Below are 15,414 nucleotides of genomic sequence, written 5' to 3' on the forward strand. Positions count from 1 at the left end.
ACATGGTAAATGTTGTCTTTCCCTTACTTTTCAGTGATATTCTAGCAAACTTGATACTTTTCATATTTCTTTAACTGTAATAGTGAAGGTGATGGGAAGGAAGAAGCAGGGTAGGAAAGATGGACATTTAATGCTTCTTTCAAACATTAAGTAGAAGTGAAAAGTTGTAAAATCAAACAAATGGAGAATCAGTATTTTCCACAATACAAAGTCAGACTGTAAAACTCAAATACCTGGAATGGTAAGGCAACAAATTTAACAAAACATAATGCGTCTGGTGGAAGGAGACCTTTTTTAACATGCATAAAATTATGTAGTATGGAGAATGTTGTAGCGTTAACAAGGAAATATCTACTTGTCTTAAAAAGGGGGGAAAAAAAGAGTGGCAGAGTTTGTGATTCTGGGTCATACACAATTTGCAAGACTTCTATGTCTTTTACATGCTTTTCAACAAAATCTTCATCACAAGAAAAAAATGGAAAAACAAGTTTCATCTCTAATAATAGAATAGCCCAGTTACCTTTCTATATTGATCACATTTATTTTTTCCTAGAATCTTTTTCTGATCAATTTACTTCCTGCTGCTGTGTTTCGATAGGTCTAGTAAGGTGGTAATCATGTGCAAATAGTTGTAAAAACCTGTGGTGTTCCTGCATTGTGGGATTTTTCTTAACATAAATATTCCTTATCTCTTTCAGCTTCATGTTGAACATGAGCCTTGTTATGATTAGTGAGAATGTAAAGCTGGCCCGTGAATATGCTCTGTTGGGCAACTATGACTCTGCGATGGTCTATTACCAGGGAGTTCTTGACCAAATGAATAAATACCTCTACTCCGTCAGAGATGCGTATCTGCAACAGAAATGGCAGCAGGTAAATATCCTTTTTCTGGGGGAAAAGTATTAAACTATCAAGATTTGCTATCTACACAGTGCTCTGATAAAAGTCTGGCATTATTATTCGGACTTATTCCAGTCTTCACTGTGATTTCGTGCTCTGACACTGGCAGAAGAGGCCATGCAAAGCAGCTGTGCCGAGGGGCAGAGCTCTGTCTGGCTCTCAGCTTTTCACTGCTGAATACTACTGTGATGCTAAAGCATTAGGCTGCTCTTATCTTGAATAGTCTTATTCCTCTCTCAATATTTCAGTAATGTGACTTGTGGATCCTTAATAAAAGCTGAGTTACGGCTACCATATCAATTTAACCATAACACAAAACACCATTTTTTTCACTGCTCTTCGTTCTGCCGGGTGGTGCTTGTTTAATAAGCCAAATGTGCCAAAAGTCTCTGTATCTTTGATATTAAATTCAAAAATTTGCTCTTTGTTTGCTCTTAAAAATGTGCTGAGGAAGAGACAAAAGCATTCTTAGTATCTGATGTGCATTATTCTTGCTTAACACAGTAGATCAGGCTAGCTTGTGAAACACTGTGGAATCAAGGCAGAAACTGCATAGAGTTTGAGAAGACTGTTACAAACTTACTTGCAATATGCTTATTCTGCTTTATTTTTTTTCTTTTTGTCAGGTTTGGCAGGAGATAAGTGTGGAAGCTAAGCATGTGAAAGATATAATGAAAACACTAGAGAGTTTTAAGCTAGACAGTACTCCACTGAAAGCTTCACAACAAGAATTACCAGCTCATGATGCAGAGGTCTGGTCTTTGCCAGTACCTGCTGAACGTAGGTAAGGGAAGACTTACCTGAAGACTTACATTTATGTATATCAGGGCAGTGTGTTTTGCCTTCAGACTGCTGATGCTTTATTTTGGTTCTAGATTTTAGGTATGCAGTGCTTAAACACTAGCAATTTGCTGTTCATTTTTGTAGGCTTGACTAATGTTACACTTCATTTGGTACCCAATTTTTATTCCAGGCCTAGGTGTGTGGAGCATGTTTTTTGTTTTGTTTTTTTCCCTCCTCCTTATGAGTTAGTTGGAGGGAATCAAATGCCAAAACAAATTTAAATGTAGCGTGAGGTAGGAAACAGGGGTGTATGCAAGGCAGACATGGGATTGTGCCTTTTGACAGAAAATACCTGTTAGATCAACTTAGTGGTTCTGTCAGATTGCTTCCTGAGGCTCTGACAACTCATTCTCACAGACTGAAGACTTCAGTACTTCAGTCTTTAATGATGGAGATTTTGAAGGGGTTGCTTGTTTGTTTGCTTCTCCATCTAGCGTCTGGAATTTAGGATTTTTTTTTTCTCGTTTTCTATAGAAGAGAAACACAGTATTTCTAAACGTTAGGTTACTCCAGTCTTTCACTTTTTGTCCATTTCATTTATTTGTGGACTGATTAAGTATTGAGTTGTGGTAATATGAAAAGCCATGGTGAAAACTCAGACTATGTTGAGAAATCAGAGGTAATTAATTTAGGAAGGCTTTGAGTGTAAATTGTTCCTGTACATTGAGCTTAAGGGCGGAATTCAGAGGTGGCTAAGTATTGGTGGTCTGTTAATACTTAATGTATAAGTGGTAGGACTGTTCAAGTATAAATTTTATATGATTTTCTTTTGTGGGGAGAGTCTTTTTAAAATGCAAACTCTTGAGAAAATAATTTTTGGGGCAGGAAACAAAAAGTATTTGTTTTGCTTTGGGGATCTTTCTAAGAGATCCGAGTTGGTATTTACATGTGCTTTTTATGAGTAGTTTGGTGTGTTTTCTCATTTCACTTTATCACTTTATGATTTATCTTAGAAGCTGGAATCTGAAAGTCTGTGAGTTACATTTTAAATGAGCCATTCTTTTATGTAGCTATGAACTACTCTGTCAGTAGAGGCAATGATGGGAGAGACCAGATCTCTTTCGTGCGACACACAAACTTTTCCTTTGAAGGAAGTGAAAATAAGACAGACATTCATAATTCATTTGGGTGAGAGATTGAGTGAGGATATTGTGCTAAGGAGAAAATCTGTTGACTTTTCTTTTTATAAGCTCCTTTATGCCAGGATTACTTTTATTTATATAATATGCAAAGCTAGGAGCTTGTTTTAAGCAAATAATGAAACTAGAGTCGGTCGCAAAGGGAAAGTGAATTTTTAGTGACTTTCTTAATAAAAGTCTTGTGACACCTTTAATTTCAGTGAGTGAAATACTGATATATACAGATACATATAGATTTTTATCTTTAGCAAAAAGGCTTTTACAGTTTATAACTAATTGATGTGGTTATGTAGTGCTCTCCAGTGGCTTCACACTGAGGCTTTTTGCATATGTTGTGACTAATTAGACCTTCGCCAGGACCCAGGAAACGTCAGTCTGCTCAGTGCAGTGATTGTAGAGGTCACAATAATCGTATAAGTGCAGCAGTCAGAGGCCCCCACCGTCCATCCTCCCGAAATCCCAGCGAAAAAGGGAAGGCAGTCCGTGGCCGGGAAAAGAAAGAGCAGCAAATTAAAGGAAAGGAGGAGAAGGTAAGCTCGCAAATAACGTGCTGAATTTTGGAGACTTGGATTCTTGCTTTCTTAGTATTGAGATTCTGCCAAAATTGGATGCCTATAAAATGTTTCATCTGTCCAAGCCAGTGTGCAGGCTTTGTAAGGTACCTTTGCTTTATGCACAGTACTGACGACTGAAGGGTATGAAATGGACTAATTAAAAAAGCTTTAAAAAAAAAAATCTGGTGGAACTACTCTTAAGACTAGAAGTCACTTGTCCCTTTTTTTAAGTGTGGGCTTTTTTACTACAGCTTTGGAATAGTTGCATAAAATTATAATACTGAGTTGCTGAAGCCAGGCCTCATAGAGTGAGCGTGTGGGTTCTTGTGTTGCTTTTGCATATCTTGGTGCGAGCCTGAATCATCTGTTCCGGACTATGTGCAAGGAAACAGGTTTTCAGAAACTTAATTTTAAATGGATCGTTTCGGGGAGGGTGCGTGTGTGTTTGTGTGTATTCTGGTCTTTAACCTGGTGGTAGCTCTGGATTCTCAGTTTAAAACAAACAAACAAATACATTTTGGGAGGGAGGGTGATCTATGTTGTAGTCCTTGTAATCAGTGAGTGTTTTAAGTCTTGTCTGCACTGTAGTTTTCATAATTTTACTTGATGACCAAAATAAGAGATCATACTGAAGATAATTTTTTTTGATAACTACAACACAGAATTTAAGTCAATCAAATGCCTGCGTGAAACAGGGGTTTTATTAGCTTCTTCAATCCATGTAATGGGTGTCTATATCAGGCTCCTGCTTTTATTTACTAGGAGCTAAACTGTGGTGTTTATGTGATAGTCCTTATCACCAAGGACACACTCGCATATGCATGCAGGACAGAGAAGACTGGGGGGATTTTTGTTCCCCTCTCACCCCACAAGTCTTTCTGGTTTGTTTGGGTATTTTCTGAGTCCTTTTGGCTATGTGGCTTCCTTGTTTTCAGACTGCCTTCTGTCATTTATTTTGTCTTACAGTCAATAATAAAAGAGATGCCTCATAACTGGTGCTGTTTTGAATTGCCTTCTTCTAGAAAACAGGATGCTATTGTGGACTTGATATTTAAAAATAAAACTACTGGTAACATAGCTGATGCTGTGCTGTATCTCTCTTATGTAGAACAAATCCACATCTGAGATTTCAGAATCTGAACCAAAGAAATTTGATGGTACTGGATATGATAAAGATTTAGTAGAAGCTTTGGAAAGAGATATAATTTCTCAAAATCCCAACATTAGATGGTAAGTTTGAATAATACTGTATAAGTTTTAAAAATAGTGTGTCTTTTTTTTTTTTTTTGAGTTGCAACTCCCTTTCCTCTTATAACCTGACAAGAATTAAATATTTTGACACCTGCCTACATATGTCCACAGCTTTTACTTTACACATTAAATAGACAACTAGTGTATTTTTTTTTAAGAACTCAGATTTTCCCCTCCGCCTTCCCCCATTCCAGCCATACAAGATTCTCATTCTTTTCCCAGAGAATCCTGAAACTAGGTTATGAGATGGTACTTTGCTGCGTTTAAGACTGTTGTTTGCCACTGTTTCTTGGTTTAACAAGCTGTCTTGCTATCCAGCAGAAAGGATAGCAAGGATCAAAAGCTAATTAATAGGGATGTTTTGTCAATATAGAATTCTTTGAATTGGTTCTGGACATGCTGTGACTTCCGGTACAAGACACAGCTCCCTGTCAGTGCCTTTACATAAACGTGTTAAATATTAAGCCTTACACAAAGGTTGTTTTGTGTTCTGAATGTTACTGAGCTCGGGAGGTTTTGTGGGGATTAAACGAGCAAAAAATCTCTTGCAAATAAAGACGGCTTTAAAAAACTCAGAATTGTATGTGGCACATGACGTGCATTTTGGTTAATATGTAAATATAGTGTTCGGGTTTTGTACTGAGTTTTAAATAATAACTTCAGACTTGAAACTAATTCTTCAATGTTTTGTAACTGAAATGTTATTTGGACATATACTGATAAGGGGAATGCACTTAGAGCTGCCATCAAAAAAGAGACCAGCATATAGAGTTTCTAAGACTTAATTCACTTAAAACTTTTTGAAAATGATTTCTTAAAAAAAATAAAATTAAATTAAAAAAAACCTTAATTCAGCTCTGTCTACTGAACTTCAGTAGATTGTTCACTTGATGGTGAAAGTTGCTACTGGAATTTCTGGAGCAGCTAACTTTTTAGCATAACAGAAAGGATCTACTGCAACTAACATAAGTTTATCGCAACTTGCCCTATCCTCGTTATTCTGTTTCGGTGAATAAGAGCAGTGATGCTCTAATGAAGCAAGATGTGGTTTCTCCCCCACCTCTCCTTTCCCTGGAGTCTATGAACTAAATGACAACTATGGCTGTAGGCTTTTCCCATTAGAAATTAAATACTCCCAACTCCATAATCTATTTTATGGAATAGGCGTTATGTAGCAGGGCATTTGGTTGCGTATTTAATTGAGTTAATAAATTATTTTTGCAGCGTGTTTTAATCTGTTAAACCACTTTTTTGTTTTATATCAGGGATGACATTGCTGATTTAGTGGAAGCCAAAAAGCTACTCAAAGAAGCTGTAGTTCTACCAATGTGGATGCCAGAATTTTTTAAGGGAATTAGAAGACCATGGAAGGTAGGAAATCCAATCCTGTGTTCGTAAATAGGATTCTGACATTAGAGAACAGTTGTAAATTCTTGTTCCTACAGATGAAATAATTTCTTTCCACTTTTAATATTGTAATCTATGGCAGGCTGTAGTAACAAAATAAAGCTATTGGCTAAAATAAATACACTCTTAAACTGTGTTATTGATATTGCTTCTAGAGAGCACTAGTACTTAGTTACTTAGCTTTGAGTAATTCTTAGAGCAAAATTTCTCATCTAGTGATCTGATAGTCTGCTATAAACGAATGGTGAAGCTGTCCGTCTTGATTTCTGTCCTAAAAGTGGGATCTCATCTTCTTTTAATAGGGTGTGCTAATGGTCGGTCCTCCTGGTACTGGAAAAACCCTTCTGGCAAAAGCTGTAGCTACTGAATGCAAGACAACTTTTTTCAATGTTTCTTCTTCCACACTTACCTCAAAGTACAGAGGCGAATCTGAGAAACTTGTTCGTCTACTGTTTGAAATGGTGACCAAACTTTCCTAATGTAAATAATGTGATAATGAAATAGAATTACTTCTGCAATAGGGAAATCTTGCAAAACTAGGTTCTATAGCAAGCATAAAGTTTCCCAGTTTGCGAACGCTGCCAGATCTGGCCATGTACACTGAACATCTTTTTTATTGGTAAATAGTTTAACTGAAAAAAGGGGCATCTTTATTTTTGGCATGAGTTTGTTATATTACAAGTGGCTCACTATAAACTGAAGAGTGCTGTAGAACATGCTTGGAGGCAAATCTTTATGTAGGAATCTCACACAGCCTAGGTAGGCTCTTGTTTTCTGGGAATGTTCTGTAAACAGAATTCCAGACTGCATCAACTACATAGTTGGCTTCACAGCTTGTAACATTTGAAATCTCTCCAGAGCATGCAAATTTTTTGTGTAACTGGGTCCATGTGCACTATTTCCTAGGGTGTCCAGTGCTGAAAGGGATGGGAGGTTGGTGTAAAGGCTGGAGTTGTAATTGCAGTAGCTATAAAAGTTAGAGAATTCAGAATCAGGTTTTACAACTTAGTTTGACCACATTATGGCAGATTAATATCATGCCTGGCTATGAAAACTGTGTGCACACACAGGAGCTTACAGGAGAGTTACTTTTATTATAGCAGATGGTTTTCTCTTTGGCTTCCTTCATCTTTCAGAATGTTTAGGGTTAACTTGCAGAGGACCAGCTTCTTGGAAGGTTACTTCAGAAACTGATAGTGATATATATTGTAGTGCATGACTTCCAGTGACATGATATCCTAACTTAGCATTAGTCCTAACTTTCAGAGAGTTCTTAATCAACCATTTGGTGATGGCTTTCGCACAATCACAAAGTAAAGGCAGTTGTGCACAGGGGAGATAATCTTATAAATATTTGCCTTAGCCTCAACGATCATAGGATGCTCCCAAAACACTGTTCTCCTCAAATGTTATTAATGAACTTACAGCTACTTTATATTTGTGTAAAACGGCCAAAGCTGGAGAAGGTTGGGTTATTTTATAGCTTTTTGCTTGCTACTTAGGGCTGATTTGTTGGGATAAATTTGTCCTTAATTATTTCTAATCATCTTACCAATCTTTTGTTTCTGATTTATCTTCTCTTTTCCTTAGGCTCGATTTTATGCCCCGACAACTATATTTATAGATGAGATAGACTCCATTTGCAGTCGCAGGGGCACTTCAGAGGAGCATGAAGCCAGCAGGCGTGTGAAAGCAGAACTGCTCGTCCAGATGGATGGTGAGGAGCCTGATAACGAGGAAGTTTTTGATTGGAGGAAGCTTGAGGGAAGAAAAGATCCAAATTTAATTTCTTGCAGGCAGTTCCCTTTAAGTTGGGATAAAAAAACCCACAAATGCACTATTTTATCTGCCAGCGTGGAAGAAAAGAGATACTGTATTTTATTCACGCAGAATAATGAAAATTCAGTGCAGAATGCAAGATTTCAAAACTGCAGGGAAACAGTGTATTACTTGCCTGCATAAAAGGGTAGTGCTGAAGATGACTCCTTTCTCTCTCTCCCCCCCGGGTCCTTAACTCATCACTTGCTTTTAACTTTTTTTTGGAGAAGGGATTCAAAATAACTGTCACCTGTGCCAATTGAAACTTGAAAGTCTGACACTGTGCTGAACTTCTTTAGGATCTTCTGTTTTCCTCTAAGGATATAAATAAAAGATTTTATAGAAGTAGCTATGGGACTTTTCCCTCTAGCATATTGAGTGAATTTATAACAAATCGCTTAGTATTTAGCAGAACAGCAAAGTTAAAAGTAAGCAACATTGTGCACAGATAAAACTTTATACAGGTAGTCTTGGATCTTTTTATACCTTTTTAAAAAGAGAGAAGGAAAGGAGCAACTGAAAAGTTCTAATCTATGGAGTATTTTTTCATAGAAATCCATAAATCAGTAGATTTGCTTATTTTTCAGTCCCTAGTGTTGCTGCCCTTTTATGTTTCATTTTGAATAGCAGCAGAGCTCTAAAACTCATAATGCAAGTACGTGCATAAGCTAATTTTAATAGTAGCAACTGTTTGAAGTCCTTTTACTTGAGTGTTCATAAGTGATATTTTACATGCAAATCTGAGGAGAGACTAGATCCAAAGGGCCCAACCTTGTGACCGTAAGCAAAAGCAGTAAATGCAGAGACTAGCAAGTTTAATGAAATGCAAGTCTTTCATATAGCAGTTGCTATGGGCAGGAGAAGCACCTCGGTCCCTACAGCACTGTGAAACAAGTTGCAGTTCAGTGCATGGAGCCAGAGCATTCATGTCTGCAGAAGTCTGTAAGAATCTACCCGAGTGTATGAGCCTGAATCAAGAAGTAAAGAGACTCTCTTGGAGAGAGGGAGGAGTAGTGCCTGTTGACATGGCTGCTAGTAAAAACCATGTTTGATGGGGCAGTGAGGAGGGTTTTTGCGTGCTCTGTCCACTTCCCTACTTTCTTCCCTTTCCTCCCTGCCCTGAAAAAGAAAAGCTGTTACAGGGCACAGGATGTTAGTGTGCCGCTGTAAGTGTGGTGGCAGAGGTGTGGAGAGCTCTGCTGGAGAAGTGTTCCAGCCATGAGGGAGGAGCTTCCTCAGCTTGTGCATCCCGTGCCGATGCTCCTTGTAAAACTGATTCTTGGTTTTTGCTTCCTAGGTGCCAGATGTAGGAGCAACTAAACTAATGCTTTAGTAGAATAGCTGCTTTAATATAATGGAACTATGCATATTGCTCCACCTGTGCATAAAATTTCACAAAATACATACATTTTATTTCGTATTTTCTCTAACACAGGTGTTGGAGGAGCTACTGAAAATGATGATCCTTCTAAGATGGTTATGGTACTTGCTGCTACTAATTTTCCTTGGGATATTGATGAAGCCTTGAGGCGGAGATTAGAAAAGAGGATTTACATTCCTTTGCCATCAGGTATAAACATTTGCAGGGAGCAGGGGCTTGAAAAGACCAAAATCAAAACTTTATCGGTATTCATTTAATCTTGGTTACCTCATATCAAAATATTCTTGATATCTGAGTGCCAAATTATAATGAATTTGAGATCGTGTTAAATCTAAATGTGAAACATACCTTTGTATCAGGTACAGACTCTTCAATTTATTTATCTTTAGAAACCAGGTTATATAGACTAAATTTTCTGGTTTTTGGTTAGCAAAAGGTAGAGAGGAGCTCCTGAAAATAAACCTGCGAGAGCTGGAACTGGCCGATGATGTTGACCTTGCAAATATAGCCGAGAAAATGGAGGGCTACTCAGGTGCAGACATTACCAATGTGTGCAGGTATGTTCTTCGTTGCATCATTTGTGATACTACTATAAACTGTGAGAAGACTGTCTTAAAGTAACGAAGTAAACTGACATGGTTAAAACTACTGGGTAAGAATAGACTGTTGTTTATGTATAGCTGGAAGGTGAAATACTCTGTTAATATCTACCTGGATTTATTTTTTTAAATTTTCATATAATAAGAGCTTTTCACTTTTCTCAAACCCAGCCCCATTTCTTGCCCCGATTTATAACACAGCCCTGCAGATGCTGGTTGGCACAACAGAGGGCAGTATGCTGTGCTGCAGCAGCATGCCAACGGGATTTGAGCAGCCTGTAGCCAAAATTACCCCCAAAGGCTCCATCAGAAGGGTCACTTACAGCTGAGCAGAGAGCTTGGGAGCTCACTACTGCTTTCTGAGCAAACCTTAACTCTTCATCTTTCCAAACTCCTCCAGATTTATTGTATCTCAGCAGGATTTTGCAGTGTCGAGGAGAAGTCACGTGTTAGTTGATCAAAAACAGTGTTTGTAGATGTGTGCTAGCTGTAGGTTTACAGATGAATTTGTAGTGCTTTTTTTGCTTAGCCTTTGCTTAGGTGTTCTTTATGCTTTCACAGGGCTTTGTGATAATAGATTCACTTTCAGTTGGCCCGTTACTTTGTGCATTTTAGCTGCAGTTTGTCTCCACCAGTCTGTTTGCTGTTTGTAATTACTCCTAGTCGGAAGCCAATACACTTGCTTAAAAGCCAGGGTTTGTAACATTTTTGTGTGAACTTCATCTGTATGTACATTGTCTGGATGAGTGTGACATGTAAGTGCACAGGCTAATTTGAGTACTTGTATTCGTTTACCAGTAACTGTATCTTGTTACTGGTGTTGGGGGTGGCCTCTCTTTTTGACGAGAACTTCATTTATACTGAGACAAAAAGACCCATGGCTGATATAAAAGTGTTTCTGTGTAATTTGGCACTATAATATACAAACTTTACCATGATTGTAGAACAAACTTGTAGAATGTAACAGTACTTGCTAGTAACATACACAGAAGCTAGGCAAGAAGTGAGCCAAGGGCTATGTTTTGCTCACATTATTCTGCTATCTTAAAGAATTTGAGCTGAAATATTAAGCTTGCTGTGCCGGAGTGAAAGAGAGGTGGAGATAACAGTGCAGTTACTAACAGTCAGCAGATAAAAAAAGTTTCATTGCCATTTTTCCTGTTTTTTTTTTTTTTTTTTTTAAAAAAAGGCACACTCAGGGTATGTAAAATATGACTAAATTGCTTATTAGGTGTCAGCGTAAACTGGCTTGTCACTGTCCTGAGCGGGAAGGGAAGGTCGGAAGGCCTGTGGGGCGGAGCTTTCACTCCAGTGGATGCTTTCCTATTTTTGACTGTAGTTTTGATGCTTCTCCAGACACAAAGGGTGCATCTAGGGAGCGCTAACAGCTGAAGTTGCAGCAACTGTCAGCAAAATGACTGCACTGAAGAAAGTGGCAGCTGTGCTTGATTTTGGAAAACTGGTAACTTGAGACTTGTTAGCTGTGTGGATTTTTTTTTCCTCCTGCGTATTGTTTAACATCAGCTTTCAATTCCCAAATGCTAAGGCAAAGTTTAACAAGCAAGTTCACTTTAATGTTGTAGTGAAGTGTTCACCTCCAGTGACTGTGTTCTGCTTTCTCATTGCCAAAGATTATCTGGTGAGTTGCATTGTCCCTGGGGAATACATGAAACAGAACGTGCTGAAATGGTCTCTGCAAGTCTTGCTAGAGGTGGTGTGAATTACTCATGCAGCTCTCCCTGAAGATGTGAATAGGAGAGAGTGAAATGAGTTTCTCTGTCAGGAAAATAAACTGCAAGTCCTTCCCGTAAAAAGTCATGTTGGGAAAAAATTCTGGGTTGCCTCCAGACATTTCACTTGAATGCCTCTTAGGAAGCTGCTTGGCCCCTGGCTGGCCGTAGTACCTTAAGTTTAATGATTCTCGTCCAGATTTTGTGCGTGTGTCTGCCTGCCGAGGTGCTGCCGCGCGCCAAGGTCTCTGCAGCCCCATGTACTGCTGCCGTTACATAGGTGTTGAGCAAAGAGCAGAGCAGTGCTGCAAACCTGCATGCTGTAGCTGCAAACCTGCCGGGTGGTTTCGGGTGGCAGGTGGTCTCAAGGTGTCCTTTTGGGTTTGCTTTTTTGCCAATAACGCCTAGAGTAATAGATCTTCAGCGTGGCCCTGCAGGAGAAAGCTCAGCCTGCCCCCCTGCTAGCTGAGCGCGTAAGTGTAACTGAGGCACTTGCTTGTGGCCTGTCTTTCCCCAAGCGGGCTGCTCCTCTGAGCTTTTGCTGCTTTGGTCCCTCACCAACTAATAAAGCTATGGCGTTATTGTATGCTATAGCATAGCCTGGATTCCTCCATCAATTTGTGCTGCAAAACAAAAATAGTTGTGTTTTCTTACAGTAATAAACTGTATAGTAGTAGAACAGTGAGAGCTGTAGCGTTGCAGTGTTACCTTGCCTGCTGAGCGTTCAGCTCACCTTGTCACCTACTGCTGCTTGCCTCGGTGCTGGAGGTGCACGTGCCCTGGGTAAACGTCCCGCAGCAGGAGGGCGAGGTGTCTGCAGGGCGCTGAGCAGGTGCCGCAGTTAAGCTCTTTCCCGTGAAGACATCGTGGAGGCAGGTGCTGGAGACCCCTCCTGTGTGCCGCAGGGTGCCCCTTGGCACCGGGAGACGTTCCAGCCTCTTCCCCCATATAGGGGCTCAGCATGGCCTCTAGTAAAGGGCCAGGCTCTCAGGGTACCTTGTTAGCATGATCCTTCCATGAAAGTTCTCCGTTTTGTGGTGTTCCTTGTGAAGACACCAGCTTAACTGGGATGTTGAGTTGAGCCCTTTGAAGTGCTGAGCCACCGTTCTCTGCTGAGTAACTTTATCCTCCTTTCCACCAGGGATGCGTCGCTGATGGCCATGAGAAGGCGCATTGAAGGCCTGACGCCGGAGGAGATAAGAAACCTCTCCCGAGACGAAATGCACATGCCAACAACTATGGAAGACTTTGAAATAGCTTTAAGAAAAGTTTCTAAATCTGTATCTGCTGCGGACATTGAGAAATATGAAAAATGGATAGTTGAATTTGGATCATGCTGAGTTGTCTTATCTTGGAGAAGCCACCTTGCGTCTTAAAACAGCTTCAGAAGTAATAAGTAGTGTGTCAGTGCACTGAGTGCTCTTTTTAACTTTTGTAATTAAATTTAAGAGCAACAGATAGCTAAATAAATTTTTTTTAAAATGCAAATTCTCTAGTTCTTTTTGAACTAGCCTGGAAGTTATTTCTTATCTCTTTTCCTCAAATATGTGAGTTATTGATGGAATCTGCTTTGATCTTCGAGGTTTTTAAAAGTAACTTAAATTTTAAACTTCCAGTAAGTTTTGCATAAAAGTGTGGGGTTTGTTTGTTTGTTTGTTTGTTGGTTAAATAACTGTATTTTAACAGCAAAAAAACTAGCCCTGCTAGGTGAGTGATGGATGCTGCAAACCAGGAAATGGTTGTTAGGAACGTTTGCTGGTCTGTCCTAGAGAGTTCCAGCCTTAAGCTTTCTAATCTGTTGTTAAAGGATCTGTGCAGAGATGGGAGGTAGGCCGGCTGCCCGCGCGCTGCTCGCAGGTGCTTGTGTCGACCTAGGCTTCAGGCGCGTGACAGAGCATCGCAGCAGGACGGGGCTGCCGGGTGGTGCTGGCACGTGAGCCCAGGCCGCCCACGTGCACCAGCAGTGTCGTGGCTCGTAAGCTACTGCCGTGGCCTCCTCCTCGTTCTGAGAGAAGATGGGAATCTCATGGACGTTGCTTCAGAAACTTCTTTCTTTTTCCCTCTTCCTTGTGTTGTGCTGTAAACTTCAGCCCCTGACCTGCCTCTGGTTTACAGGTGGTGTTTTATTGGTAGGGCTATAGTGATAAGAGCAGTGTGCGTGCCAGGCTTGCGTCCCATTGAGGCCTGCTTATAGTTTGGATTTTACAATACAAAGTTGATTTACAGTTTTTGCCTTATTTTGACAAATGCAATGTAAAAATAATTCTCTAGAAACAATTTGACAGTGACCACAAAGGTTGTAATTTTAGATTTTTATTGAACATAGCTTTGCTGGTCATAGTAACTGAGACCTCTATCACTTCTGGCCCCTCGCCTTTAAAATACCTATTACATTTCAAAACCGCATAGCTCGTCTCTGCAGAGCCCGATGGCTGTGCTTCCGCTTGCAGCTAAAAGCATGGAGCTTCTTGAACCAAGCACGCCTCAACTCTCTCCAGCTGGTGGGTGCAGCGCGCGAGGGCAGCCGCTGGCGTCCTGCGCGCGGCGGCTGGCGAGGACAGAGGGCCGCAAGGAGGAGAGCAGGCCGAGAGCAGCACGTGGGGCTGCAGCCGCCGCTGTACAAGGGTCTCGTTACCCTCGTGCCTGCGGCACAAGGAGCTACACCCCCGGGAGAGGCATTTCCACAGCGACGTGGGGGCAAAGAGATGCCGTGGAGTGCTGCCGTGGGGAGCTGTGACCGCAGATACTGCTGCGAGCACCTGAGCGCCCTCACGGACCTGGCGGGTGACCCGGGAAGGAGGGAACTGCAGGTGAGTTTGCCTGAGCTTTCAGGTAAGTGTAGAGACTTGGATCTCCGGAAGAGAGAACGAATTAACTTCTGTCTCTGTTCGAAAGGACAGAGTTAAGCATCAGAACGCAGGAGCATTCTGCATTTTGAAGAAACATTCTCTTAAAATACATACGCTCATGCTAACAGACAGGTGTTATGGTTATCAATTGGGCTGCAAGGTGGAATTTCTTCTCATAATTAAATGCAAGTTTACAAACCTGCTTAAAAAAGGAAAGTCCACAAGACTTAGTCCACAGAATCAATCCACTAAGGGGCCATTTAAGACTGCAAATGTGACGTATGAAATGGTCCAGCTGAGAGCTGTCCCCACTGCAGTTAGTGCTCCGAGAGGCGGGAGGTTTTCATGCCTTGGGGAACATGACGCAAGCAGAACGGGAGCAGAGCGTGTCCTCACCCAGCCTGGCTCTAGCTCCGCGGTGCAGCTGTGTTTTATCAGGTAAGTGCTGGGCTCCTGACCGAGATTTGCACTACGTGTGCGTGTATGTGTGCATCACTTCTTTCTTAGTTGCTGTATGGTCGGTGTGGTGGTGCTCGCGGGGGAGCGTCCTGCCCGGCGCTGCCACGGGCTGCTCCATCCCACAGCACCCACCTGTTCCCTGGCTTCCCAGCCCACTTTCGCAGCTCTGCGTGAGGAACCGAGTGCCAAGCACAAAGCCTTGAGGAATGAGGAGGGGTGGCAAAAACTGAACAAGACAACAGAAGGAAGCTTGAGGAAGGGTCCCTATTGTCTTCTATGTACGTGCACCCCAGCACAAGCAAGGGCCTGAGTAACTTAGGGGAAAAATTAGCCCGTGTATAATGAGATTTCTAAGGGGGTAAGTGAAGGGGAAACAAAAGAAAATCCCAGCTTTTCCCCCTCACCTTAACAACTTCAGCAAACAGGGACAGCCTGAGCACTCCTGTGTCAGCTGTGCTCAAAGGCTGGGTCATCACGTTTCCTT

The 15,414-nt window shown here is 41.0% G+C and overlaps 1 protein-coding gene across 3 annotated transcripts; it reads left to right on the forward strand.

Annotated features, from left to right (window-relative positions):
* Positions 1-680: 680 nt before the first annotated feature.
* Positions 681-13,103, forward strand: KATNA1 (katanin catalytic subunit A1). Of its 3 annotated transcripts, none has more exons than XM_010216902.2 (10): positions 681-873; positions 1,527-1,684; positions 3,229-3,412; positions 4,545-4,666; positions 5,953-6,058; positions 6,397-6,555; positions 7,685-7,811; positions 9,348-9,482; positions 9,724-9,850; positions 12,764-13,103. In XM_010216902.2, exons 1-10 carry the CDS (start codon positions 703-705, stop codon positions 12,960-12,962), a joined length of 1,488 nt encoding a protein of 495 aa, XP_010215204.2. In that variant the 5' UTR covers positions 681-702; the 3' UTR covers positions 12,963-13,103. The 3 variants fall into 3 exon arrangements, with proteins under 3 accessions (XP_010215204.2, XP_088393203.1, XP_088393202.1); XM_088537077.1 differs by having other exon boundaries at positions 736-873; positions 3,240-3,412; XM_088537076.1 differs by lacking the exon at positions 681-873 and having other exon boundaries at positions 1,486-1,684; positions 3,240-3,412.
* The last annotated feature ends 2,311 nt before the right edge of the window (positions 13,104-15,414 follow it).

This window comes from Tinamus guttatus, unplaced genomic scaffold, assembly GCF_059628265.1.
Source record: "Tinamus guttatus ecotype Peru unplaced genomic scaffold, ASM5962826v1 Tinamus_guttatus_pri_ptg000716l, whole genome shotgun sequence".
Taxonomy (NCBI): Eukaryota; Metazoa; Chordata; class Aves; order Tinamiformes; family Tinamidae; genus Tinamus; species Tinamus guttatus.

What these genes read in the sequence shown, in the direction of transcription:
- KATNA1 (XM_010216902.2), top strand. Translation starts at nt 703, where the DNA reads ATGTTGAACATGAGCCTTGTTATGATTAGTGAGAATGTAAAGCTGGCC. An exon ending in CAAAATCCCAACATTAGATG is followed by an intron (nt 4,667 to 5,952) that starts GTAAGTTTGAAT and finishes GTTTTATATCAG; the next exon opens with GGATGACATTGCTGATTTAG. An exon ending in TTCGTCTACTGTTTGAAATG is followed by an intron (nt 6,556 to 7,684) that starts GTGACCAAACTT and finishes TCTTTTCCTTAG; the next exon opens with GCTCGATTTTATGCCCCGAC.